This window comes from Aspergillus flavus, chromosome 1 (assembly GCF_009017415.1).
Source record: "Aspergillus flavus chromosome 1, complete sequence".
NCBI classification, from domain to species: Eukaryota; Fungi; Ascomycota; class Eurotiomycetes; order Eurotiales; family Aspergillaceae; genus Aspergillus; species Aspergillus flavus.
In genome coordinates, this window is record NC_092406.1 from 4,237,012 (window position 1) to 4,263,893 (window position 26,882).

The window sequence follows — 26,882 nt, forward strand, 5'->3', positions numbered from 1 at the left end:
GTGACAACCAGAGTGAGCACGCCGAGAACACATTCATGTCGCCGCAGCGATATACTCACAAACATGCAAGCATCTGTTGAACTCCCTACCAAACCCGTCTCACACCTCACCACATTGCAACTCACTTCACATCAAGATGCAGTTCTTGAATTTGCAGCAGAAATACCATGCGGTACGCCTGGAGCTCATCACACGTTGGCGTATATGTAAACAAGCATGCCGCCAAATATTCAGAAAAGATGAACTCTCAAGCCCTAGCATCTCAGTGGTGGGAATGGCCACACAATATGGTACCACTCTTCTTCAGCGAGATTTTCTCGAGGAACTCCTATCTCGCCATTGTCGTCATTCTCCCGCGTAAGGCTAATTTACAGTCACCCTTTCCTGTCTATGGTCGCTGGCTAACTTGCTACCTAGAGTATCGGAAACATTGGATCGCATCGAAAGATCTGGTATTAAGCAGTTGTGCAGCGTCCTTCCCCTGGATGATCCAATATGGTCCCAGCAGACGTTACCCACGATCGCAGATGCCGACGCTCTCTTCAAGGAACACGCCATCTCACTAGTTTGTCGTGCTGCAAAGGGTGCCATTAGAGAATGGGGCGGCTCTATGTACGACATAAGTCATGTCATAGCTGTGACAAGTACTAATACTGCAAACCCGGGATTCGACATCACCTTATGTAGCACGCTTGGCCTTCGTCCCACAGTCCATCGCACTCTGCTGTATGGCCTCGGCTGCGCTGGTGGGCTTTCAGCTTTGCGCATTGCCTATGACCTTCTCGCAGGAGCGGCTCTTCAGGGGCTGCCGGCGCGAGCTCTTGTTGTTTCGTGCGACTTACCGACACTCTTTGCTCGTGCAGAGCTCCACCGTATCAACGTGGACCAGGAAGTGGGATTTGGGATGTCCCGATTCAGCGACGGTGCGTCTGCGGTAGTGCTCACTAACTGGATAGGCCCCACAGTACTCGAAAGAGGCCCTATCTGGAATTTACTCGGCTTTCGAAGCGTGATAATCAAGGAGTCAGAGGGTTACAGCGAGCTTAGCATTGGACCTTTTGGTATGTACATCTGTTCCTCGACTGCATGCCAAGTCTCCAATGATGCATATTCTATTTTCTCAACTCGCGGTTTGCCTAATGAAATTCTCGTCACCAAGGGTTTAAAGCGATCATGTCGACTTTCATCCCCAGACTTGTTTCTTCTGAGTTGCTTTCCAATTTCACGGCACTCATCAACTCAGTTCCAGGCCTTCGCTCTGATAACACTCGTGACTTGCCGAACTCGTACAATTGGGCATCAGATTTCCCAGGTCGTTCTGCCTTGAAATTTGCTCAAGGAGCATTGGATCTCAAGAAGTCCAACCTGTCGCATAGCGACACAGTCTACAGGTCTAGGGGCAGTACGATTTCCTGCTCTGTTCTAAACATCCTCAATTATATGAGGCATCACGGGAAAGGAGGTGATTATGTTGCAAACGGACGAAATAAGGTCATAGCGTTGGCAATTGGACCAGGGGTGATATTGGAGATGGCGGTTCTGCACAAAGCCTCCACAGCGGACCTGCGATATGCGGCACATTGCTGGGAGTGGTGAATACTCTAATCACGAGAGCAAGCTTTGTGACTGCGCTCTGTTGGTCGATCATGTCTTGTATTGGTTTTGGGGTTTCCGAGTTACTAGCACTTTCAATTCAATCTCATCCAGCTGATGAATATTACCTATAGTGTCCTAGTCTCGAAAGCAGTGGCTTTTCCCCCGCACCGAAGGTATATTCTAACTTATTGACAGCGAAACCCCCCCGCTTTATTTCTGCAGCCGATAGCCTGGCTGGGTGGATGAAGCTGAGGATTATATGCCGTGACCAAAACGGCATAGGGTCCGAACCCCACTGGCAGTTGAAACAACGTCTGACAACTCGGGATGCAATCCAGAATGGTGATCTTCACCTCTAATTTCCCCCCGGTGTAAAGAGAACATGTTGCTTTCTTCAACGCGCTACGTCTCGGTGAATTTATTTCCGGCACCAGACGAGGTCCATACATCCAGAATTCCGGGTAAATGGAGCTCTGTTCCTCGGTCGCCGATGGACTCCACCCATTGGTGCTGAATGGATAACAACTGATTCTCTTCAAACATGTATTCCTTAATTATTATTGATTGAGGGTCCCTGCCACGTTTCCCAGTGGAGTATCAAGTTAGGTTTGCTGGACCGTGAGTATGCGTATATATATATAAAAGCGTGGACGGAGACCCTCCGATTCTGCTAGAAAGAGGGGTTGTTTCAATAAGCTACTATAGTGTTCTTTGCGAACAGTATCTCTCTACCGTACTAACCGTGTCTCTACTATGAAGCTTCTCAACTCTTGGCTCATGGCAAGTGCCATCTCCACGGTTGCTGCGCGGCCGTGGCCGAGAGCTGCAAACACGACGAGTACTTACTTCTTTACATTGTATGGAGAATCTCCTCACGACCATTCTAGACAACTAACTCTATGCAAGTGGCAACTCATACACGCAAACCGGTTTCAGCACCACCGGAGAACAGCCATCTCCTTCGAACCCCATGGGAAATCCCGCCTTGGGTGAGTGTCAAATAGCACACCGATCGTACATACCATGCACATATTGACGCCAAGACCAGGAACTGGCACCACCACCGGGGGTGAGAACTGGGTGGGATATCTGACGACGGCGCAGAATGCGTCCCTCGTCCTCTCTTATAATCTGGCAGTGGGCGGTGCGAGCATTGACAATTCGCTCGTTCAGGGATCCACAGACGTGGACCTTGCTTCCCAGGTCGACATCTTCGACGAAACATACAGCAGCAAGCCGGCTTCTGCGCCCTGGTCGGCGGAAAATTCCGTCTTCGGGTTCTGGATTGGTATCAATGAGTATGTTGTTCTGTGTTCAGGAGAAACCCGTCTGAAACTGGCCCCGTACTCACTGTTGAGCTCAGTATCGGAAATGCATTTTACAACACCGATGCCGATACTTTCACGCCGCAGTTGATCGCTCGGCTTGCTTCCCTAGTGGAGCGAATTTACAGTGCTGGAGGCCGCAAATTCCTTTTCCTCAATGTGCCTCCTACGAGCCGAAGTCCCATGTTCATTGATCAGGGCAATGCCACTGTTGAGCAGCATGCGGCGTATTTGGCCGTTTATAATAGAAATCTCGAGGCAATGGTGGATGGGTTCAAAACCAACCATACAGACGTAAGTAAAGTCACGGGGTGTTAGTCGCATTCGAAGACTGACCGACCCTGTTGCTAAAGGTTACTGTCGCATACTACGACTCTTGGTCTTTCATGACAAAGATCCTTGATGACCCCACAGACTACGGTTTTCCTGACGCCACTTGCATCAATGACGACGGCACCTCCTGTATCTGGTGGAATGACTATCACCCGTCTGCCAAGTATCACCAGCTCCAAGCAGAGGATATGAAGAAGGTTCTGCAACCTTTGGGGGCGTGGTAGCGTACGGGATATCCCTTGTACATAAGCTTATTAGTTTTGACCTGATGTGTAAATGAAAGAGTGTATTGAGCATTGTTGCCGTCCTCGTGGTAGTATCTATCGTTGTATCTCTACGTAGAAGAGTGTTCCTTTGTTAATTGAACTTCAAGACAGGACATTGATAATCTGTTTTGATCTCCCTTGACAGCGTTTACACATGTATGACTTGGACTATCATACGAGTGATCCTTGCATATTCTCGTTTCAGGCCAAGTCAAAAAATATCGTCACGATGCATATGACATTGAATGCTGCGAAGGACAAGAAAAAACCAGAAATATGCAAGCAAGGCCGAAGAAACCATACCCAGAAAGGCACGGACTTGCAAAGATTGCATCTCCTCATCTGTGGCATTCAACTAATCAGCTTTCTTTGGCTGTCGAGCGCCGTCACGCGTACCTGAAGATTTCATCTCCGTGGCGTTTCATCCAAGGGCCAAGACGGCAAAAGGGAACCCTAAATAATTTCCAAATCTGTCCCCGGATAATTCTGATAACCGTTGACTGATCTAGTCGCTACTACCGTCGCTCCACCCTTCAGATAATTGATTAAACGTGGGTCTTGTTTTCTCAACAACCGAGATGTCAATGGCTTTGCTTTTCTACGGGCCGAAACCCCGATATCCAGTGTGTTCGTCCCTGATCGGCATGTTTCAAGTCATGAATTCCACGAATCAGTTCATGCTATCCGTCGTGAAGGGAGGAAGTCCCGGCGCAATGATGTTGTGAATTATTATCTTCTTCCGAATCCGACTGAGTGGTCTTCTCGGACTTTAGTATATAATCGTGTCAGTTCCCCATCTCTGAAAAATTGGGGCACAAGCAGTTGATCTGTTGTCGATCCTTCTATCTTCTTCTCCTGTCTCGTTTTGTTCTATTCTGAGCTCTCGTTACGATGAAATTCCGTAACCTTTTCTTTGCTGCCGTAGCTGGCTCTGCGGTTGCTGCTCCTCTGGCTAAGGAGCAAAAAAAGAGGGATTCAGTTTTCCAATGTTAGTCTGCCCTTCTTCTTCTTCTTCTTCTTCTTCTTCTTCTTCTTTCTTCTGTCTTGAGTTTTATATCACTATGCTAACACTTAATACAGGGATCGGCGCCAATGAGTCGGGTGCTGAATTCGGCGAGAACAACCTCCCTGGCGTATGGGTATGTGACCTCCAGCAAATGATCACCATTCGCTATGGGATGTCCGTTCATCAACTGACTGTAATTGCTACAGGGTACAGATTATATCTTCCCGGATGTCTCGGCCATTACCACCTTGATTGATAAGGGGATGAATATATTCCGTATCCAATTCAAGATGGAGAGATTGGTTCCAGACTCAATGACGGGGGCATACGATGAGGCCTACCTGCAGAACTTGACCACGGTAAGTTGCTCATCTGCCAAAAAAAAATATCTTGGGTATTGACGAGGCTTGCAGGTGGTCAATGCCGTCACTGATGCGGGTGTCCATGCTATCTTGGACCCCCATAACTATGGCAGATTGTGAGTATCTCGAAGGCCTCGAAGTAGTGTATTACGGGCATTTAAACATGAGGATGTCGTCTAACTTGAACATGGCAGCAATGGCGAGATCATGTCCACTCCATCTGATTTCCAAACATTCTGGAAGAACTTGGCAGGACAGTTCCAGAGCAACTCTTTGGTTATCTTCGATACCAGTGAGTCGGCCCAATCCGTTTCTTCCCCAGTATCACATCGAGTTGGGTATCCTCGATCCTAACGCCAATTCACAGACAATGAATACCATGACATGGACCAAGAGCTGGTCCTGAACCTCAACCAAGCCGCCATTGACGGGATCCGAGAGGCTGGCGCCACGGAGCAATATATCTTCGTTGAAGGTAACTCGTACACCGGGGCCTGGACCTGGACCGATGTGAACGACAACATGAAGAACTTGGAGGATCCCCAGGACAAGATCGTCTATCAGATGCACCAGTATTTGGACTCGGATGGGTCTGGTACTTCCGAGACCTGCGTGTCTGGTACCATTGGCCAGGAGCGTGTCACCAGCGCTACTCAATGGCTCAAGGACAACAAGAAGGTCGGTATCATCGGTGAATTCGCGGGTGGAAACAACGACCAGTGCAAAACTGCCGTGAAGGGAATGCTGGATTATCTGGCTGAGAACACCGACGTGTGGAAGGGTGCGCTTTGGTGGGCGGCCGGTCCATGGTGGGGAGATTATATGTACAGTTTGGAGCCTCCAAACGGAGTTGCGTTCACGGGAATGTTGGACGTTCTGCAGGCATACCTGGGGTAGGGACGCAGTGAAGGACACAGAATGTGAAATGATCTCTTTGTGGTCATTCTGGTGCTGAGCACATTGCGGATAGTTCTATTTCAGGATTTTCTAAATGCCACGGTCGGCAAAAGAAATCGGCAAAGTATCAAGTTTGTACACGTAAACTGACTTGTTGACGGGTTGAAGTGATAGACTCGAGAATACGTACTTCTGACAGGAATGGAATGACCCACCGATTCATAGGGCATGGACCACGAAAGCACAGCCCCGGTATTTATGGGCACTAGTCTAACCCGGTATAGTAAGTTAGTAAAGATGGTATTTTTTCTGAGGGGACTCTGGAATCGCTCCACTATGTCGGCAGTGTCGTTCATTTTAAAAGAGATGCCTAAAGGTTAATCGTAAGCTTGATATCGCAGGGGTCTGGTCCTTGCATGCATTGATTACATACCTAGGTCATTGTGCGAAACTTTTATAATCTCCCTTGGTGGATGGAATTAATTCTCCTGAATTCGGTGCCTGATTGATCCAGTGGGAGAATTTTGTTGGATCCAGTGGAACGGAAGGTTTCTGCTGCTTTACCTGATCTGGTCACGGGTATTGCGTTGACTGCCTAAGGCAGCCAGTCTTGGAGCTGTAGACTGTAGTTGTACATAGATATGTCGTACTGGGTATAGAACAAGTTAAGCTGCCAAGCTTTAAATAGGGAAGCCTGCTTGCGCCTTCAGCTAGTATCAAAAATTTATTTTAATCCCAAGGAGGCCATGTTGTGGACCACAATGCCTCAGATCCGTTTCAATTTGACAACTTTAATTCCGATTGTGGTTCTCTTGTTCCAATCTTATTATTCTTGTCTTTTTAATCTATCATACGTACTCCGTACTTGTTCATCATAGAGCGGCGGATACGGTACCAGATAGGTATAGTCTGATATTGCAAAGGGATCGTCGACGACTTCCCTAATAAATCTCGTAATGCTAAGACGACGACGCGTAGGACTCCAGCCACTTATGACGTGGCGATAGGGCTGCGATGACCCCGCCACGAGGCTCGAGTGCCCCCGATCCGGTTTAGCGCCATACGACTGATCCCGTTGGACTCGTATGGTACCGAAACCCTCCCAAAGTTGCGGTGGAAACCTCGCATGAATTTATAGAAACATAGCGTGGCGTAGTCCTCCATGTGATCCCCTGATTGGTCGAACCATGGACGATCCCGAAAAACACAACCTGCGCCTCCTCAGCGAGTGAAGTTGATACTGTGGACTTTTTTAACTTGGGGGACTGACGATCATCGGGCAGCCCATCTTAAAAACAACGCGATTCTCTCCCGTCTGACACTTCCTGCCATCTTATTATTTTATCTATTCTACTCATCCACTTCCCCTTCTTTTCACTCACCGTTCTTCTATCTATCTATCTATCTATCTCCGTTACTTCAGACAATCCCACGGGAATTTAGCCCATACATCCAGACAGATCCACACATAGAACAACTTGCACATCAACAAATCAACATCGTCGTCATGGGTAAAGGCGGCCGAGTTTTGTGTATTATCACGCCTTATGCACTCACCATCGCTTCGTTGGTATGCATCATCATTGTCGGACTGGGCTGCACAAATTCTGGCTCCAGCACATTAAATGACCTCTACTTCTTCCGGGTAAGCATATATCCCTGTCTCGTGCAATCGGGAACATCGACTAACAATATCCTAGGCCGATCTCCAAAACATGACAACAACCGCAACAAACCAAAGCACAATATCCCAGGCTCTCTCCGATGCCGGTGTGACCGTTTCAGATGGAGATATCTCCGCGGCCTTGGAGCAGGTCCAGAAGCAGTTTGACCTCAAGGACTTCTACAACATTGGTCTGTGGGGTTACTGTGATGGGAACGTCACCAACGACAAATTCGAAGTCTCGGAGTGCTCGAAGCCCAAGGGAGAGTTCTGGTTCAACCCTATCGAGGTCTGGAATTTGGAGGAGACCGGCGTGGAGAATGGCCTTCCTAGTGGCCTGCGCAAGTCGTTGAACCTCTACAAGAATGTCTCCAAGTGGATGTTCATCGCCTATATCGTCGCATTTGTCGCCACCGTTGTCGAATTGGTCGTCGGTGTCTTCGCCATCTGCAGTCGCTGGGGTAGCTGCGTCACCACGCTTATCTCTGGTGTTGCTTTCCTTTTCACTGCCGCAGCCTCCGTGACTGCTACCGCCATGTTCGCCACCGTCACTGGTGCTTTCAACGAGAACCTGAAGGACTATGGTATGCACGGTAGCATGGGCAAGAACATCTATGTCACCACCTGGTTGGCTGTCGCCTTCTCCTTGGGAGCTGCTCTGTTCTGGATGCTCAGCACCTGCTGCTGCTCCGGTCGCTCCCCTTACAACCACAAGAACACCCCCCGCGGTGTCACGGCCGAGAAGACCCCTTACACCTATGAGCCTATCGGCCCTCAGGGCCACCAGCAGGCCTCTCCCTACAACACCTCCTACCCGCCCCCCCCTCCTACTCAGAATCGGTCAAATGCCTATGAGCCCTTCCGCCATGTCTAAGCGAAATCATACATGAGCGAATCATAGTCCAACAAGAAACAAGTCATTAAAAGGAATAAAAAAAAATACATGGTCATACGACTCGACCAATGACAATCTGATGATTCGATTTGAGTTTTATTGAAACAACTCAGCGAGGATCCTCATTTATGAACATAATGCCAAGTTACAGCATGGGCCGTTTGGGATTTGTATTGTACTTCTTTGTTTTATTATTCGACTGGGTGGATCCTTAATTCTCGCCTGTTTTCGTTTGTTCTGGAATTTTTACCGTGGATATAGATTGATGTCTATGACATAGATACCCTCCTTCAATTTACTTTCTGCTTTACATTGACCTTAATCCTTCTTGTGAGAAGTAGCATTCTAAGAATTTGTCTTCAGTTTTAGAGAAATAGAGTCCCCGCAAATATGCTTTTACACTGTTAAGATTTTGGGTTGCGTAGATAGAGTATTCAGTAGTCATTTTCTGGTCGGTCTGTCATAAGCTTTCATTGTCAAGTGTTCGATATCAGTTCGTGTTGATACAGGGAACGTATAATATAAATACAGTAAAATCAGCCCCTCCAGCACCCCGAATTAGCCATGAAGAAGCTAACGCTAAATGCAAACATATTAACTGAAACATTAAGTCCATCATAGATGGAAATACAAAAGAGTTATTGGTAGACCATCTAGTCCAACCACATAAGGATAAAATTGGGCACGGTGAATCAGAGAACTAAAAGATGGACAAGCTGAGTACTCGGCGCTCAACGTGAAGAACATTATTCAGGGGGATTGGAATAACACGGCCGCTGAGGTATCCCCTTTTCATCTACAGGGATGCGTGCCCAATTGCGACGGAACTTTCGTTGAGAGAAGACATTCTGGTCTGCCCGGGCCCACTTTTTGAAGGGCGTCTCGGGGCCGTCGCACCAGCTGGGTTCTGCTGGGAAAAGATGTCGGAGTGAGAGAAACCAGTTCTCGTCGGGACTTTCCGCTTCACTGGCTGCTTCTGATTCATTGCCTGAAAGGGGTGCTTCAAGAATTGTGGAAGGTTCTTCATCCCCTAGCTCAATGCTGGCTGTCTCGTGTGTTTCATCCATGAAACCGTCGTCTTCTTCGCTATTGATTTCGCTTTCTGCAACAACAGACTCGTTGCCATCTAGGTATCTCAATGTGCTGAGCTGAGTAGTCATCTCTAAGCGTAGCTGGTCATCAACTTCCGGGGCCTGCTCTACGGCTTCTGAGTGCTGTCCCTCTACTTCAAGTTGCTGCACCTCGGCCGCTGGTTGCGGCACCTCGGCTTCCGGGTGTTGTTCGGCGGTCTCCTCGGTGTGTTCTTCGATCTCTGTATGATGACCATCGCCAGGGGGACCCACATTATTCTTCGTACATTGAGTAGGCGACGACATAGTGAGTGACATTCTATCAACATCCGTGTCAGATTGGACACTCTGGGTTGCCGGTCCAAAAGAGTGTGCGTGAAAGTTGGAAAATTGATCCACAAGGCTGGCGGTAAACGAAGTGTCTGCTCCATTTCGAAGACGTAATAGACTCGTCGCCGTGTCAGATATGGTTGGAGGGATATCCTGTGCTGCAACCACTTTGATCCCTTCTGCGGTAAGACTTCGTTTCTTATACGTTGGTTTGGAAAAGTGTGAAGTGAAATATTCTTCGTACCCCAGCGATTTTGTCTCCAAAGAATGGCATTGCTCCGTGTAATGCGGATATTCCTCTAAGTGCTTGATAATGAAATCGTCCCACAAGAAAGACCGCTGCAAGCTTCCCTTGTCTCGTACGGCTTGCAATGTTGCACACAGCCTTCGAAAGTGTAGATAGTCTCCAACATAGTTTGGATAATCATTTCGAAACTTCTCATGTATCCTTTGTGCCTCCAAGTGTTCTGCAGAGTGACGAATATAATCCTGGCGACGACAAACGACACCAGAAGCTGGTCTGGTTTCCCCTACGATGCCTGCATCTGTATTCTCGTCATACCTAAATTTATGTCGCTTTGAAGAAGGTCGCTCTTCAACCCCAATGGGAGATGCAGGGCGCTTTAAAGGTGATATTCCACCATGCTCAAGCGTGTCATGTGCCAACCCCTGACTTGGCACTAACTCCGGTCCTTTCTCCTCGGACGCCATTGACGAGAGCACTTCATCGTGAGATGAGAACGGCTTCGAGGAATCCTGAGATTCGAATGTAGACATAGGTATAGGAGCATTTGAGTCATGCTGTTTGGGTGCCGAAGAGTCGAAGACAAGGGCAGAGTGGGAGTTAGGAGTTGCATCTGGCATCGACCAGTCACCAGTACTCATCTGTGTCCCGAGAATGCCAGTATCATTAGTCTCCCCAGCTCCATTGACCCTTGAGACATTTGTAGTCTGGGTGCCTTCATTATCATCGTCGTTAGTTGCGTATGTGTTGAAGATGCGTGATTGAGACGACGATTTAGCCACCTGGGATGATGACTGTTCTATGTGGTGTGAATCCAGAACGGCCTTATCCTTGTCCAGCCTCGCAGAACGTAGGTGTTTGAGATTAGCTAAGGGCGTTTCCAGAACTTGCACATGCCCGCGTGCGGGAAATGAAGACCCGGAACTAATGATCTCTTGCTCCGACTGGTTGGTAAAGTTCGATTGTTGTGACCCACCAAGTGGACAGGGAACAGACGTATCCATGACTGAGTCCTCGCTTCCTGCATCGGATTCTTCTTGAAGGTTGGGCCCAGCAGCTCTGGGATTGTTGTGCATAGATTTAGAGATATGCTCCTCGTTTACATTGTTCTCAAACGGCGAATTCTCCATGGGGAGATCATTGCCGTCTTGGGCTGCGGAAATAACTCGGCTGTCTTGCTGGGCATCGCGCACTGATGTTGAATCGACTTCCTTTGGTTGCTTCTCTTCTCGTGCGTTGCCTGGTTTTGTGATATGTACGCCGTTGCGTTTCATAATTGCCCCCGCCACAGGGCTACTGTCTGCCGGTAGTTGTCGAGGACGGCAAACACGTTCAGGAGAGCTCTCAGACCAGTCCGAGGTCACGGGTTCATCATCGGATTCTGCATTCGTTTGAGCTGTAGGGCAGTTGGTATCTGGTGAAAGTTCACGAGTCTCAGCCCACTCAGACTCGAAGCCCCTTGGTCCTTCCCGTTCACTCAAACGACTTCTCTGTAGCGCAATTTGATTCCACTGGGCTAAAAGTTCAGGTGGTACATGGCCTTTGATGGAATCCCCATGATCAGGTGGCACCCATTGACGAGTGTGCTGTTCAAGCAATGCAACTTGGTTTTTGGGTATCCTAATGTCCCTAGTTCTGATTTCAGTCATACTATGCCAAGGGTCGGTGTAGCTAGAGCTTGAATTCTCAGATGGATGCGTCATTTCAGGTAGCTTTTGCTTCGGTGATGACTGTGACGAATTGAGATTCTCATGATCCTGTCCTTGTTGTACACCTATCTTGCTTGTCTTTTCCCCGTCAATGTTCGTGGTTGGCAATTCATGACCGGCATCGTATCGCTCCTGGAGCGCTGTATGACTATTATGCTGAGCAGGATGTATCAGTTTGGAACCTGAGTCTGACACAGACCTTTCAGTTCCTTCAGCATGAGGAATATCACTGGCGCTTTTAGCAGCATGTGGGCTAGTTTCCCGTACCTCAGTCCTGTTAGGAGAATCCCCGTTGACAGGAATGGCAACCGTTCCACGCTCTCTATTATCTGGCAAATTACTGTCAGCCGGCTTTGTATGAGATTCCAAGTATCCAAGTAGCGCATTCGAAACCGCTGAGCCGCGCTTAGATTGAATTGGGGGCATCATGGATGGTCCTCCCGAATCCACGAAGGATGTCTGAGCCTGGGACTGCAGAAACTGTTGCGAGACATGCTTTTCTGAAACGTGAGTTTGAGACTTCGGAGAGTCATCTAAAGAATATGCCTTTGGCGAAGTTGCAGCTCGGCGGCTCTCCCGAGACTTGATGGTTTCGAAAACTTTCCTCAACAAGCCTCGTATACTTGCACTCTTCTTAACTAATTTGCCTTGTGGCGCGCCTTTGTACTTGCCCCTGTCCCACGCAATACTAAGATTCCTAACGTATAGATGAATTTTCGGAGCAGACATGGCATATTCGAGCACTATTTCATACTCAAGTAGCTGGGCGTAATGATTTAGAGTAACGTCTCTGTTTAATGGACGATCGCCAGCCTCCCTTTCGAGTCCCTCTAAAGACTCTTTTGCTAGCACTGCTTCGATCTGAGTTTTGGAGTCGGTTAAAGTTGCCACATATCTCCCCTCGCTTTCTTCCCACTATAATCAATTGTGAAGCGGTTAGAATATCATATATCTTCAGCGACTGGAAGCTTACATGGTGAATTATAGTGTACTGTGGAGAGCGACGGGCAAAACGAAGATTACTGCCATCGTCCTCGAATTCCGAACTGTCCACCTGCCCCTTGATGTAACGGGAAAGAAAGTCTTCAACCAGTGGCGCAATCCATGCATTTATTGAAATCATTGTGTAGATGCAGAATTCGCGTCAGAATAGAAATCGTCATAGTCTGGTATACAATAATCCAATATAACGCATGACAGTCAGTCAAAGTGCGGGTGAGACTTTGCTTTTAGACGGGTTGATTAGATAGAGAGTGACCATAATATACATCATAGTTCCGAGAACTGCATCATCCACACAAATTGCTATTCATTTTTAGAGCATAAGGGTGAATCGGCATAAAAAGGCTGCTTCCTCATGGATACTAGTCTCTTTGTTCGGACTTGACGCGGTTACAGGCCTAGACGCGCCTCACCGCCCAGTGACCTCACCAGCCACAGCTACCTGCTGCGCCACCACCACTACCACGTCATTGGGCAGCATGTCACGGGCATTTTGGCGGGCCTTGTGCATGGAAAAGAAAAGCATCGATCAATCTTGAATCTGTATCTCACCCCTCAGACGCGTCCGTGCAACTCCTCATATCTCAGCCTAGACTATAACTGATTGAATTTTGTGGTATATTAACAAACCATGCGGGGCCAACTTTCTATGCTTGGATACGCCCGACACAGACTCCAATCAGTTACCTTCACCAGCGATCGAGGCTTCTCCACAGGTAGATGCAACGGACGCATGCGATTATCTACTTTCTACTGAGCCCGGGGGTCATTTACCTACGACGTCTAGCCTTCGACGCTCTGCATATATCATTCTTATAGATACGACAAAGCCTTGATGGCTTCACAGCAGTCTCAAGGGACGTCAAGTCCATCCGCATCATCTATCTTTCTTCCGCTAGGACGCCGGGGCTCTCGGACATCTTTATCAACCCATGCCGAACGGAAGGGCCTAAACGCTGCACTAGACCAGATTCATACGGCAGCTTACCAGTCCGATTCTCTTACCACATTTAACGACTTCACCAATCCGCCCGCTCCCACTTCCGCGACTGAAGAGAAAAGCTTCTCAGGCGAGCTACAAGGAGGCTTGAGTGGGTTATATAGCCGGTTTCGAACTTCGGTGGGCGGGGTCAGGGACATCGTAAGCGGCGTGGGAAGGTCACTAGACAGGTCCTCCACTGAGGACCATGGAATAAAAAGTCCTCCGTCGGAGCGCTCCGTCTCGAAATCTGCTCATGGCTCGACAGCTTCAATACCGGATTCTCAGCAGTACCACCCGGGCTCATCTCAGGGTTCAAGATTACACTCACCAACGTCCATCACTCACCAATCTACGCAAGATGGCTTCTCTTCCCTACTGGCTGGGAAAGGTTCCAGGCTTTCGTCGAAAACTGCGAGTATATCCTCAAAGGCCTCTGTCTCGCCCTCACCCGCGATGAAATCTCCTGTTGTGCCGTTGCCCAAAAGTACGACTAGTTCGGTAGCTGTAGACCCGACAGTTACTGAGCTTCATGTCAACGCTATCAAGGAACCTCATAACTCGAGCAACAACTCCGTAAATCCCACCTCTCACAGCTTTCAATCGATCGATTCAGTTAGCACAGACAAAGAAGATGGCCCTCTCACTGCATCTATAAGCTCGTCAGGGTGGGGCCAACGAATATCACATTCCCCGGTCTTGCAGGCGAAGGCCCAGCACTTCCCGTTTGAAGGCTCGGGCACTTCAGATGTTAGCAGGTCATCTACAATGACCAGTCAGGTCCCCGATAGTTTTAAGAGGTCAGATAGCCAAGTCACTCATGATTTAGATACATCATTACCTGGCCCGGTGCGAAAAGCGAGGCATTCAGTCGAAGGAGTACATGTTGGGACAGAGAGAATCAGGTCGAATTCGGGGGCTTCGTTCAATCCAGATAAATCTGTTGCTGCTCCAGTTTCTGCACCGAGTAATGTGTCTCAATTCTCCGGTAACACTGACAACTCGTTTTCTGATAATCAACCTCCATCTACTGCTACGACACCTATACCATTGGTAGAAAGGGAGGTCCCGCCGAAAGAATCAAAAAAGGCACTTGTCAAGAATAAGCCCAAGGAAAGACTTCTTCTTCCCAGCTCGAGCCGCTTACCGGGATATGTGGCTTCTCAAGCCTCCCCAAGCGATACATCGATGGGCTCTGCTGCTATTACTCCGCTGGGCACAGCGGTTGACATCGGCCCTAGTCAGGATGGGCGTAGCTGGCGTTCTCATGCGACTGGTGATGGTGTTATGTCACAACTCCGGAGTAAACTGCTCAGTAAAGATTTCTGGATGAGAGATGAGAACGCAAAGGACTGCTTCCATTGCGGCGAGCCTTTCTCTACATTCCGACGCAAACACCACTGTCGGACCTGCGGCCAAATTTTCGACTCGAAATGCACACTTCTAATCCCTGGAGACAGATTCGGTCAACCGGGCACTATACGCGTCTGCAAGCCGTGTGAAGCTATGATTAACGGGCATGAAGATGATTCCTCGGAGTTCTCAGATAGCGAACAGAGCCCGGTTGTGGTCAATCCTCGAGTTTCCGATCTAGGCTTGGGAAGTTACCCACGTCCCACGGCCGACGACGATGATACGTCTTCTATAGTCTCGCAATCGATAGACCAAGTCATGAAAACTCCAACGATGGCCATCCCGGCAACAAGACGTGCTGGTGAAGGCCATAATCGCCGGTCGGCTGTCCTAGAGATCAGCCCAGATCGGCCATTAGCAAGGCCAACATCCTCAAGATCGCTCAAGTCATCGCTCAGTGGGCGGACTCATTCAATGGGTCATAAGCGCCATCACTCTCGTCAGCAGTTCATTCGAAACTTCAAGCCTTATCATGACGACCGAGCCCCCTTCCAGAGGCGGCATGTAGAGGACACTGCTCTTGAATCACGACTACCTGCGTTCCACAAGGACAACATCATCGACCCGGATCTGGCACAGTACCTCTCTGATGATGCCTCGAGTGGCGACGAGCAGCCAAGCCTGCTATCAGCCGTATCAGAAGGGTCATTGTCTAAAAGCGGTGGTGACAATGAAAGAACAACGTTTGGAGGGTTTCTCGCTGCCATGAAAAAAGGCAGATCTGCATTTGGGGACAGGAGCCTTGCAAACTACAGCCATGTCGGTCGCGAATTAGATGAGGGTAGCATCAGCAGCTCGAGAGCAGTGAACCTTCCTCGTCCTCGCCGGCGTAATCTTAGCGTTGCGAGCAGTGTCCACCAACGCCCCTCACCCAGAGCATCCAAAGACAGTGTTTTCAACCAGCAGGACTCTGCAACCGCTGCCCATGTATTCCCTACTGGGGTAACTTCTAGCGGGTTTAAGATGACACGAAGCTCGTCTATGAGAGGAGCCGGTGCTCCGCCGGTAGAGTTAAATAAGGCTAGCCTACAACATGTTCGCAAGCTCCTCCGGCAACTTCTGAAAGATGCTTCGATACCTCATGTCCAGAGCTGGGAAACTGCTCTGCTTCCCATACTCCTAAAAGCAGCGGATGAGGTCGATCCGGACGTTCAAGGTGGTGACGATATGGATATTCGTCACTATGTAAAACTCAAAAAGATCTTGGGCGGTCGGCCTGGAGATACCTCCTATGTATCCGGCTTAGTTTTTACAAAAAACCTTGCGCTCAAAAGCATGTCTAGGTGCATTCCGCAGCCGAAGATACTGATAATTGCTTTTCCACTTGAATATGCCCGTCATCAGCAACATTTCATGAGCTTGGAGCCTGTCATTCGCCAGGAGCGTGAGTTCCTCGAGAATTTAGTAAGCAGAATAGCTGCTCTTCGGCCTAACCTTCTGCTGGTTGAGAAGAATGTCTCTGGGCTAGCTCTAGAGCTACTGGACAGAGCCAAGATTGCAACGGCATACAATGTCAAGTCTTCTGTCCTTGAAGCTGTATCCCGATGCACCCAAACTAGGATAATCACTTCTATGGATAAACTTGTGACCACTCCTGTGACTAGCGAATGTGGTAGTTTCGATGTCAAAACCTATGTTTACAACGGACGCAAAAAAACATACATGTACTTGTCCGGCTGCCGCAAAGAGCTCGGGTGTACAATTGTTCTTCGTGGTGGTGATAGTGAAGTGCTCTCAAAGGTGAAACGGATAACTGAGTTCATGACCTATGTTGTTTACAACCTTAGGTTGGAAACTTGTTTGATGAGAGATGAGTTCGCTCAGATGCCGGCGTCATCCGACATTGAAGCCGGCAGGGAGGCAATTGACGCCGCACGCTCGAGCGTCTTAACTACAGCAAATAAATGTGGGGAGAAATCAGGTTCACCTCCATCAAGCCCGCAGCAGGATTCGAATGAAAAGAATGATGGATCTATCGCAGAGAAATCTACTGTTGCCAGCGAGGTCACAGAAGTGCCTGATGACGTTCCCATGCCGACTTATTATCAAGACTTTGTGCATGATAGTGAGGTAAAGATCCTCTCTGCCTCTCCGTTCGTCAAGTTTGAGCCCCCTTATCTGCTTAAACGCGCAAGAGAAATGGAACGGAGACTAGCCTACTTGAAACGTCTGCGGGACCAGAACCTTGACTTTGACCCATCATTAGATGAAAAAACTAGGTCACAAAAGTTCGTTCTTGTAACTCCTGAAATGGTCCACGAATCACCTCAGGACGCTTCCCCGAAAGTAAAAGAGGTTTTGCATGCGGCTCATGACGCCGAATATGACAGAGCCCTGCATAACTATCAAACTCAGAAACGTCAATGGGAAGCCTATATTGCTGGAGCAGCGGGCGTTTTTGACCCATATTCACATCAGAATATAGTCGTTCTCTTCAGTCTTGTCTGCACTACGTCATCAATCCCCTGTTCAGGCCCGGATCTTCTTGCTTTGGAATACTATAACGAGCATGGTGATGACGCGATGTTTGAACCCGATTGTGCGCTTGGCCAATATGTGGAGGATATATGCCTCAATGCCAACGCCATTTGCAACGTAAATGGTTGTGAGAAGCGGATGTTTGAACATCACCGTCAGTACGTACACGGAGAAGCCCAAATAAGCGTGTTCATTCAACCGTATCCTTCGAAACTCCGCGGTCTTCAGGACACAATTCTGATGTGGAGTGCCTGTAAAATATGTGGGAATGAAACCCAGGTTTTCCCTATGTCTGAGAGTACGTGGAAGTATTCGTTTGGGAAATATTTGGAGCTCTCCTTTTGGAGCAAGAACCTTCATGCCCGGGCTGGCGTCTGTCCACACGATTTGCAGCGTGATCACCTCCGCTACTTCGGCTTCAAAGATGTTGCCTTACGCATCCACTACGACCCCATCAATCTACTTGAGATCATCGTTCCAAGGACACGGGTTACGTGGAAAGTGGACAACGATCTAAAGCTCAGGAATGACATTTATCTCAAGATTGAACAGCGTCTGAACAAGTTCATGCTCTCTGTCAAAGCGCGCTTGAAAGGCATTAATGTTGAAAGTGTCATTCCAAAGCTGGCAGAAGATTGCAAGCGAGAAGTTGAGGCCCTAACCAAAAAGGCTAACGAAGATCATGCCGCTCTGATCAAACAATTGCAAGACAAGTATATCAACTCCCGTTATTGGGAGATCACACCTTTGAACGAAGTGGCACGTTTTGCTCAGGAGAAAGTTGTTGAATGGGATACCGCATTTGCGGAATTCGAAAAGAACTTCTTTCCTTCCGAGAAGGATATTAGGAGGCTGGCAACATTGCAGTTGAAGAAAATATTCTTGGATAAGGATGCATCTGTTACTTCTCTTACTTCAACTGAAGAGGCCCTGGTTACCCCTACGGAACCTGAGAGTGAGAATACTGAAGAACCGGAAAAGCCACGTCCGATGCGTCGCATGACTTTGTCTCCGGAGAAGGCGCAAGATGTCCTAGTATCTGTTGTTGAAGAACACTCGGGCAAAGAGCAGAAAGCTGACGGCCAAGATAACGGCTCCGCGAAGGTTGAAGAAACTGATGCACACAGCCCCACACCTGCACCAGAGGAAAGGCTATCATCTTCTCCTGCAGACGAAGCCATGGCGAAAAAAGAAGTGCAGCACCTGGACCTAGCGTTGCCTTCAACCCAACATGAACAGACACTCGTGGATATGAATGCGCAGAGCACGGTGGGTAAACCTGAATCAGAACCATTAGCAATCGATTCGAGTAAAGGCGCTCTGGAGGCCATTATTCCCGAGCAAGGAGACTCCCAGGCGCTAAGCCAGCGGGACTATGATACTGAAAAACCAATACACTCTCCCAATTCTTCTCCAAACCAATACCGTTCAGCAATTCCACGGCCAGCCGAGGGTGCTACTAGGCGCAATGCAAAGGCAACTTCTCCACCCCTGTTCCGTGCTCAGTCACAGCCAGTGCAGTTCCAGAAGGAAACTGTGTATGACAACAGTCCCCTGAAAGGGTTCAGGATTAACACTGGGAGAATTGGCGGTCGCGACGGTGCTGTTAGCCCCCCTCCTTATGAAGTGAGGTTCAAGGGCCCAGACAAAAAGCTATCAGAACGGTTCGGTCTTAATGCCTTCCGAAACGGAAGACTCACGCCCGGCCCATCTTTGATACCTCGTTCAATACCGACAAGAAAGGGTCACCCGCGTGTTTCTTCTCTGGCCAAGCACTTCGAGCAATTGAGCCGAGAGTTCGAAAAGGAGCGACAACGTGAAAGAGCCCAGAGAGCCGCCAAGCGTTCACAATCTCGTGCATTTCCGCTTGCAAGTTCAAAGCCGATTGTGGAGGTGTACAAAAATGTTAGGGAAGCAGTTGAGGAACGAGAGCCTTCGGGTGAAGGGGAGGACCTCCTCTCATCCGCATCGCGGACTTCCATAGACGACTCAAGCAAAGACGGCGAAGCACTCCCGGCAAGACCGTTGCAAGAAGGACAAAGAAAAGATCTTACTTCGCAGGAGCCTCCAACCACGCCAGTGGAAGCTGACAGCCTCATTCAAAGTACGGATCCAATCTTTTCGGAAGGCGAAGCAGAGGAGGTACATAGCGATGAGGATCGCTCTTCAGTGAATGGGCTACAAGTCACAGATTCAAATGAAGAACTACCCAAGATGTCACCGGAAGATGAACAGCTGGACCTGAAAGAGTTCCCAAAACACGAAAGAAGCACGCTTCTGAAACTGCTAACAAACTTCTGGTCGGAGCGTTCTGCCAGTGGATGGACTCCCCTCGAATATCCATTAACCATGTCCGACCATGTTTTTGCAGATTGCGATATTATCGTACGCGAGGATGAACCGAGCTCGCTCATTGCCTTCGCTTTAGACTCTCACGATTATAAGGAAAAGCTAGCGAGCATCCAGAAACGCTATGAGGAGCTCGATGAGAAAGACACGGATCTGGGGGAAGGACCAGATGCGATGAATGAAGCACGGGTTGAGCATGCTCTTTTGAGATCTACGGGGACGCACCTCAAGTATCAGTTCCAGGAAGGTCAGGCAAAAATGCTTTGCAAGGTGTTTTACGCTGAACAGTTCGATGCTTTGAGGAAGAAGTGCGGAATTGCCGAGCGTATTGTAGAATCACTATCCCGATGTGCAAAATGGGATTCAAAGGGAGGGAAAACAAAATCCATTTTCTTGAAGACGCTGGACGATCGGTTCATTCTGAAATCGCTGTCGACTATCGAGACCCAGGCTTTCCTCAAGTTTGCTCCAGCGTATTTCCAGATCATGTCTGAAGCACTATTCCATGAGTTACCGTCTGCGATCGCCAAGATGTTCGGATTCTACCAAGTGATAATCAAGAATCCTGCCACAGGCACCGAGTTTAACTGGTTTCTTTTATTAATGGAAAACCTGTTCTACGACCGCGTTCCGACGCGGATTTTCGACCTCAAGGGCTCGATGAGGAATCGCAAGGTACAGAGCACCGGGGAACGCAACGAGGTCCTGCTTGATGAGAACATGGTGGATTTCATCTACGAGACACCGCTCTTCACCCGAGAGCACTCTAAAAAGCTTCTGAGCCAAAGTGTTTGGAACGACACTCTCTTCCTGGGCCGTCAAAATGTCATGGATTATTCACTTATGATTGCTATTGACGAGAGCCGGTCGGAGTTGGTAGTCGGTGTTATCGACTGCATCCGTACCTATACGTGGGACAAGAAATTAGAATCATGGATCAAGGACCGTGGATTCGCCGGTGGTGGTAAGAACCGGCCCACTGTGACCAGTCCCAAGGAATACAAGAGTCGGTTCAGGGAAGCAATGGCCCGATACGTTCTTCAAGCACCAAGGTTAGTCAGTCCTCGTAAGATTTACATGGATTTAGTTCGCTGATGATACCTCCAGCTGTTGGAGTCAATTCCAACAGCCCCAGATGTATCGGTACACTCCGGTAGAGCAACCTCCAGGCCAGGCATACCATGCGTTGGATGGCGACACTGCCGAAGGAAATGAATCAGGTGGTTCCTAAAGGACTATCTAGCTTGATCTCTATGATGACGATGAAAGTATATGATTTTTATGACACGATCCATTAATTCCTTATGAAGATAGCGACATAGCGAAGGCGTTCACGGCATCAGCATAGCGAACTGCGCATACTCCCCTTTTGGAGGTTCCTTTTTGAGCATTCCCCTATGATTATCAATCCCGAGATGTATTAATCTAATGTATTGACTGGGGCTGTATTATGAAAAACGGCGTTGTGCACTTGTGTTTCAGTGTCTTCATACCAATCCCATGTATCTATCTATCTATGCCAAGTCCACGTGAAAGCTGAAAACAGTCCCGGTTGAACCTCCAGTATTTTCCAAAGTTTTGAACGACGAAACCAAAGAAAAAGGCAAGAAAAGAGAACCCACCCAGATGGCAATGCCCAGACCATATTACGTACATGGCTAGTGATCGATGCTTATACTCGTTCCGTTTCACCGACCACCGTCCTCCCGAAAATCTCGGCAGAATTCGGGACACTTCGGGAATTTGATTTGCTCTGCACACCATTCCAATGCATATGCTTCGGGGGAGTATATCTTTTCCCTTCCCTGTACCTTTCTTTTTTTTCCCCCCTTTCTTTCTTTCTTATCTGATCCTTCGCTTTCTGTACTCTAGGGTAGAGACAGTTTCGAGGGTTGTTTCTCAAATGTTATGAGACAGGATCAATGTCCTTTTTTAAAAGGTCCGCTACCATACATCCTTGGCAATGAGACATGCAAGTCTTCTATGAGGCATTTGCATTTACTGCAGCCTCGGTAGAGGGTATTCCCCGCATTCATTTTTTTTTTTATTTTCTTTTTCGGTTCTTGTTAAGAGGGGAAGATCGCGCTCTTCCTTTCTACTTCTTCTTTCTCCCTATCCTTCGAGGAGAATGATTTGCTCCCTCAATCGCCTTGCTATGTACGGGGTATCTGGCTCTTGACCTACGGAACCAAAACCCATACCTGGAATGTGACTAACCTACAGTGACTCGAGACTTTTCTCCGTCTTAACCTAACGTGGATCCTGTTCCTCGAACTCAATTGACGAATCTGATTATTATGAATGTGAACATGAAGATCATTAATCTAGCTTTTGATCGCAAGAAACCACCAAAAAGCAGGCAGGCTAACTAACGCCAACTCAAGATGAATACAGATTATGTCCTGAAGGTGATTCTCCTCGTGTGCGCTTCCAGACCGAATGGGACAGATAAGAGCACACGGCCATTCACCTGACACCACCGCCAAGCTACACCCTCCCGACTAATGAATCTCGCATGGAAGGATTCGGGGTACAGGGGATCACTTTGAAGTGGGCGGAGCTTTCCGCTCGTCGAACTTAGCCGAGACCCGTTTACGACTCTGAGGTCACACCCTCGTCGCTACTTACCTACCCAGTTGCTGTCGTTACCACGTCATGCACCAAGGGTGATACTGCTGTCTGGATTTACTCAATCAGACCAAGGTTCTCCTCAGCTGGGACCACACGGACGGTGTTGGTGTGGCCCTGGCCTCCGCGCCAACCCTGGACACAGACAATGTTGTCTCCCTTGTTGATGATACCGAGCTTGATACCGTGGGAGATAGCCCACTTGAGACGGCGGTCAACGTCCTCCTGCCAGATCTTGACGTTGAAGTCGGGCTTGTTCTCGGGGAAGAGGAAGGGCCAGACACCACGGTAGAGGTGAGAATACTAAGACAGACCGGTCAGCGCAATTCATGACGATAGATGATATACATAATAGGCAACTTACCCTCGAAGCTCTAGGGTTACGGGTGACCATCAGGATGGGGCACACAGGGCGGTACTTGGAAAGAAGGCGAGCAGTGTTACCACTTCACCAGCCAATTAGCTAACACGTCCAATTCGACGGGAGCAAGCGATACGTACCTGGTGGTCAAGACAACAATGGCACCGGCGTTAAGCTCAAGACTGGCGCTAACGGCAGCCATGGCGATGGACTCCACAGTATCAGTGGGGCGGGGAGCGAGGTTGCGCAACTCGTCAAAGACATTGAAGTGGGGAATGGCAACCTCGGCGAGCAAACAGGTCTCGCTCATCATCTTAACAGCCTCACAAGGGTATGAGCCCTTAGCGGTCTCACCAGAAAGCATGACACAGTCGGCTCCGTCAAGAACAGCGTTAGCGACATCGGACACCTCGGCACGAGTGGGGCGAGGGTTGTATGTCATGGACTCGAGCATTTGAGTGGCACAGATGACAGGCTTGCCCTTGATGTTGCACTTGGCGATCATCATCTTCTGAGCGATGAAGACCTTGGGGGCGGGGATTTCGATACCAAGATCACCACGGGCGACCATAACACCGTCAGTCTCCTCGAGAATCTCGTCGAAGTTGTTGACACCCTGCTGGTTCTCAATCTTGGCGATGATCTGAATCTCCTTACCCTCTTCACCCAACACGTCACGAATGTGGCGGATGTCACTTCCCCGACGAATGAACGAGGCAAAGATCATGTCGACGCCGTTCTTGACACCGAACTTGAGATCACTGATATCCTTCTCGGAAAGGGCGGGAAGGTCAACATCGGTGCCGGGCAGGTTAACACCCTTGCGAGAGGAGATGTTGCCATTGTTAAGACACTTGACGCGCAGGGTCTTGTCGTCAACGACCTCCAGAACCTGGAAGGAGAGGATACCATCGTCGACATAGATGAGCTTTCCGGGAGCGATCACATTGGTAATGTTCTTATAGTCCAGGTACCTAACAATTACCTTGTTAGTCTGAACAAGCCGGGCTTCCTACCAAGCCATTCACGGATTGGTCTGGAGAATCGATATGAAGACTCACATGTTCTGGTCGTCGCTAGCATTAGCGTACTTCTCATCAGTGGTGATGTTGAGCTCGTGACCCTCCTTGATGGGGATATCCTTATCATCGGTAGTGTTTCCAGTACGGATTTCAGGTCCTTTCTGCAATGCCTGTTAGTATTGTTTAACCCTGAAAAAGCTCCGGTCCAGACTTACGGTATCAAGAGCAATGGCGAGGGGACGTCCGGTCTGGACTCTGGCGGCCTCACGGGCGTTGTCGATAACGGACTGGTGGTACTGTGGTGAAAGTTAGCAAACAAGACCTACGACGAAAAGACAGAACCCCGCGGACAGTGCTCAGCTCACCTCATACGAACCGTGGGAGAAGTTCATACGAACAACATTGAGACCGGCTATTGAATCGTTGTCAGCTAAAGAAATTATGGGGATCATCGGACTTCGCCGTACATCTGCGGAGAGCGTTGATCTTCTCCACCGAGTTGGTCTTAGGGCCTGCAATCAGAAAAGAACGTTAGCACCATCCATACGAATTACTGGCACCTGGTATAGGGTGAGGGGAGGACAAGGAGCCCTGAGCGTTTTATGGTAAACACATACCAATGGTGCCAATGATGGAGGTGCGGCGGAAGTTCTTCGCGGGCACCATCTCCGTGTTCAGCTTGGAGTGCCACTCCAGCTTCATACGGTTGCTCAAATGGTCGAGAGAACTGCTGGCGGCCATTTTGAAAGCTTCTCTGTCTACACTAGAAGGATGAAGAGGAGAAGATGGTTTGGGGGGGAGAGGAAGTTGTGATGTGGATGAATGGAAGAATTGGGGGGGGAAGAGGGGGGGGATGGGCGATAAAAAAAGATCGGAGAGGTTGGCCAGAGAAAGAGAGCCGGTGAGCGAGGGGCTGCTTTGGGTTTGGTTTGATTTGCGGGAGTGGGTGTGTGCCCGGGAGGGAAAATGTTGTTGGCCGCTTTCTCATTTGAGAGAGGTTGCCCACTACAGTATCTCCGGTCGGTTCCCCGCGGCTGCCACAACTCTTGGGATTTTTTCCTTATTTCTTTTTCTCCCTTTTTACAATGGATCGGCTGCCAGTAATTATTATTACCTTCACTAATTATTCATCCGATATCTATGTCAACTTTTGGTCACCCACGCAAAACAAATGATGTCGGAGGTCCGAAAGAGGAAGGAAACCAAGAACCTCCATCTACTGCAGTGCCATCTGGCAATAGTTTCCCACACCCCACTTACAGGGCAGACCAAACTCACCCATTATTGCCTTAATCCACCTATGTACGGCGTCCCACCCTCTATCTATATGATGTGTACTATCACGGTGGCTCAATGCCACATGATGAGTATACCCTGTAATATCTCAAACGATCCTCGACGTCAGGCCACTTTCCCCATAGAATACGAAATAATAACGTCGTGAAGTATACTCGACAAAAGTTATTGTTTCAAACAAACAAACAAGTACCTTATGACCCTCGGATTGTCTGACTCGGGAAGAGGAATCTCCTTTCAGGGACACCGGAGACACCGAGTACATACTGAGATCCATGCCAACCGGACTAGTACTACTAGTAGACTCCTCCGTGCCAAGGCTCATGGCATGCAGCGAGGAGTTGTCAAGTCCGAGATAGTGGGACTAAGGCAGCCAAACGAGATAAGCATAAACAACATACTCCGTAGCATAATTATATATACTGCAGCATGACTAATCCCTTGTCCGCATAACTATCCTCTAGCTACTTGTGTGCAAGCGCAAGCTCCAGATACAGCCAGCCACACCCCCAGCCACATCCCCAGCCTCCTGGCTCCCATTTGACCTATCATCACTCGCCCACGTCATGTGAAAAGGCACGTGAGCCAGCTCACCTCCCCGAGGCTGTCCTCGCGGGGAGTATCTCTTCTTTCTTCCTACATATTATCAGTCAACCTTACCTTTTCAGCTCCTAATCTTGGAGTCACACAGATCGTACATACCACGAGCTTTACTTGGTCCTCTATACCCGGTGTGGACAAGTCCAGTTTCATCATCAAGTCTTGATATGGTCACCATGGTACATTTCTTGCTCCCCGATAGCTCTCTGCTAGCATTTGACTAGCTACCGGAGTATTGACTGTTTTTTCCCTGGAAATACCTGCTGATCGACGACCGTCTTAGTTCGGCCGACTCACCCACTACGCTTTTGACGCTGTCCTCTGTAGGCTCTTCTCTGTTCATTGTTATCTATGGTCAACAGATATTAATGGTCACCTAGTCTCCGCCTTTTTGGCAGGTGTGAAGCGTTCGACTGGTCTTACGTAAATACACCCTTCCTACGCATGTTTTGTCTGTTCCTGTAGCCTGTCGACATGAAACAGTGGTTATGGGTTACGACTTTTCCACCGATTGCTGGAATGTCGGCTAACTCTGTCACCCCGCGCCCCTTCGGGGGAACCGCGTGGGGATCTTCACAGCCCCAGTCTCGACTCCGACAAAATCACCGACAACAAAGACTTCAAGAAATGGATCGATAGCTACCTCGGCGTTGGCGAGTGGGTGATGGATCAGTCCGTTGCCGTCCTGGGTTCCACCAGCTATTTCGAGCGCAGGCGGTGAATTATATACCCCGGGTTATCCGGATAAATCGGAGCGACGCTTTGGGTGGGGATTGAATTGATACCGAGGCGCGCTCTGGGTTTTCCCTAAGTCAGCCTGGGAATCGAGTTCGCCAGAAGAATAAATAGGAGGACATACATTATTACCCGCTTGGGACATCATGTCGAGAGAGTGCGTGTCTTGTAAAAAAATATCAAGAGAGCCGTCGTGACTGGTATTTTGGCGTCCTGCATAGCGGCTTGGATTACGATTGATGATTACCTTGTCCTTTATCAGGTCCGGTATTGGGGACCGTGGCGTTAGGACTCTCACCTTGACTGTATATCTTGGTTTCAGT

At 48.9% G+C, this 26,882-nt stretch overlaps 6 protein-coding genes across 6 annotated transcripts; 4 read left to right on the plus strand and 2 right to left on the minus strand.

Annotated features, from left to right (window-relative positions):
- Positions 1-136: 136 nt before the first annotated feature.
- F9C07_2228341 (thiolase-like protein) lies at positions 137-1,596 on the plus strand (the record flags this gene model as incomplete). Its single annotated transcript, XM_071509825.1, has 3 exons — positions 137-357; positions 418-1,061; positions 1,160-1,596. 3 exons carry the CDS (start codon positions 137-139, stop codon positions 1,594-1,596), a joined length of 1,302 nt encoding a protein of 433 aa, XP_071365908.1.
- Positions 1,597-2,349: 753 nt separating this feature from the next.
- On the plus strand, positions 2,350-3,478 carry F9C07_2102383 (cellulose-binding GDSL lipase/acylhydrolase; the record flags this gene model as incomplete). Its single annotated transcript, XM_071508939.1, has 5 exons — positions 2,350-2,453; positions 2,503-2,585; positions 2,645-2,894; positions 2,915-3,215; positions 3,275-3,478. 5 exons carry the CDS (start codon positions 2,350-2,352, stop codon positions 3,476-3,478), a joined length of 942 nt encoding a protein of 313 aa, XP_071365909.1.
- A 933-nt stretch (positions 3,479-4,411) lies between these two features.
- Positions 4,412-5,785, plus strand: F9C07_1565 (putative endo-beta-1,4-glucanase B; the record flags this gene model as incomplete). The annotated part of the gene is made up of 6 exons (XM_041288126.1): positions 4,412-4,508; positions 4,601-4,659; positions 4,733-4,885; positions 4,940-5,004; positions 5,083-5,180; positions 5,256-5,785. The coding sequence occupies 6 exons, from the start codon at positions 4,412-4,414 to the stop codon at positions 5,783-5,785; spliced, it is 1,002 nt and encodes a 333-aa protein (XP_041140449.1).
- A 1,218-nt stretch (positions 5,786-7,003) lies between these two features.
- On the minus strand, positions 7,004-13,151 carry F9C07_2279786 (uncharacterized protein). Its single transcript, XM_041288114.2, has 3 exons — positions 12,670-13,151; positions 7,486-12,611; positions 7,004-7,430 (listed from the first exon to the last, which is right to left on the minus strand). Exons 1-2 carry the CDS (start codon positions 12,817-12,819, stop codon positions 9,090-9,092), a joined length of 3,672 nt encoding a protein of 1,223 aa, XP_041140447.1. The 5' UTR covers positions 12,820-13,151; the 3' UTR covers positions 7,004-7,430; positions 7,486-9,089.
- F9C07_1566 (SUR7/PalI family-domain-containing protein) lies at positions 7,293-8,322 on the plus strand (the record flags this gene model as incomplete). The annotated part of the gene is made up of 2 exons (XM_041288125.1): positions 7,293-7,430; positions 7,486-8,322. 2 exons carry the CDS (start codon positions 7,293-7,295, stop codon positions 8,320-8,322), a joined length of 975 nt encoding a protein of 324 aa, XP_041140448.1.
- Positions 13,152-22,602: 9,451 nt separating the features above from the next.
- Positions 22,603-24,669, minus strand: F9C07_1568 (pyruvate kinase; the record flags this gene model as incomplete). Its single annotated transcript, XM_041288113.1, has 8 exons — positions 22,603-22,848; positions 22,910-22,991; positions 23,047-23,880; positions 23,968-24,089; positions 24,144-24,224; positions 24,294-24,340; positions 24,396-24,440; positions 24,546-24,669. The coding sequence occupies 8 exons, from the start codon at positions 24,667-24,669 to the stop codon at positions 22,603-22,605; spliced, it is 1,581 nt and encodes a 526-aa protein (XP_041140445.1).
- Between the last annotated feature and the right edge of the window lie 2,213 nt (positions 24,670-26,882).

Coding starts and splice junctions, on each gene's coding strand:
- F9C07_2279786 (XM_041288114.2), bottom strand. CDS start 12,819: ATGATTTCAATAAATGCATGGATTGCGCCACTGGTTGAAGACTTTCTT. Junction 12,612..12,669: donor AGTACACTATAATTCACCAT/GTAAGCTTCCAG, acceptor AATTGATTATAG/TGGGAAGAAAGCGAGGGGAG.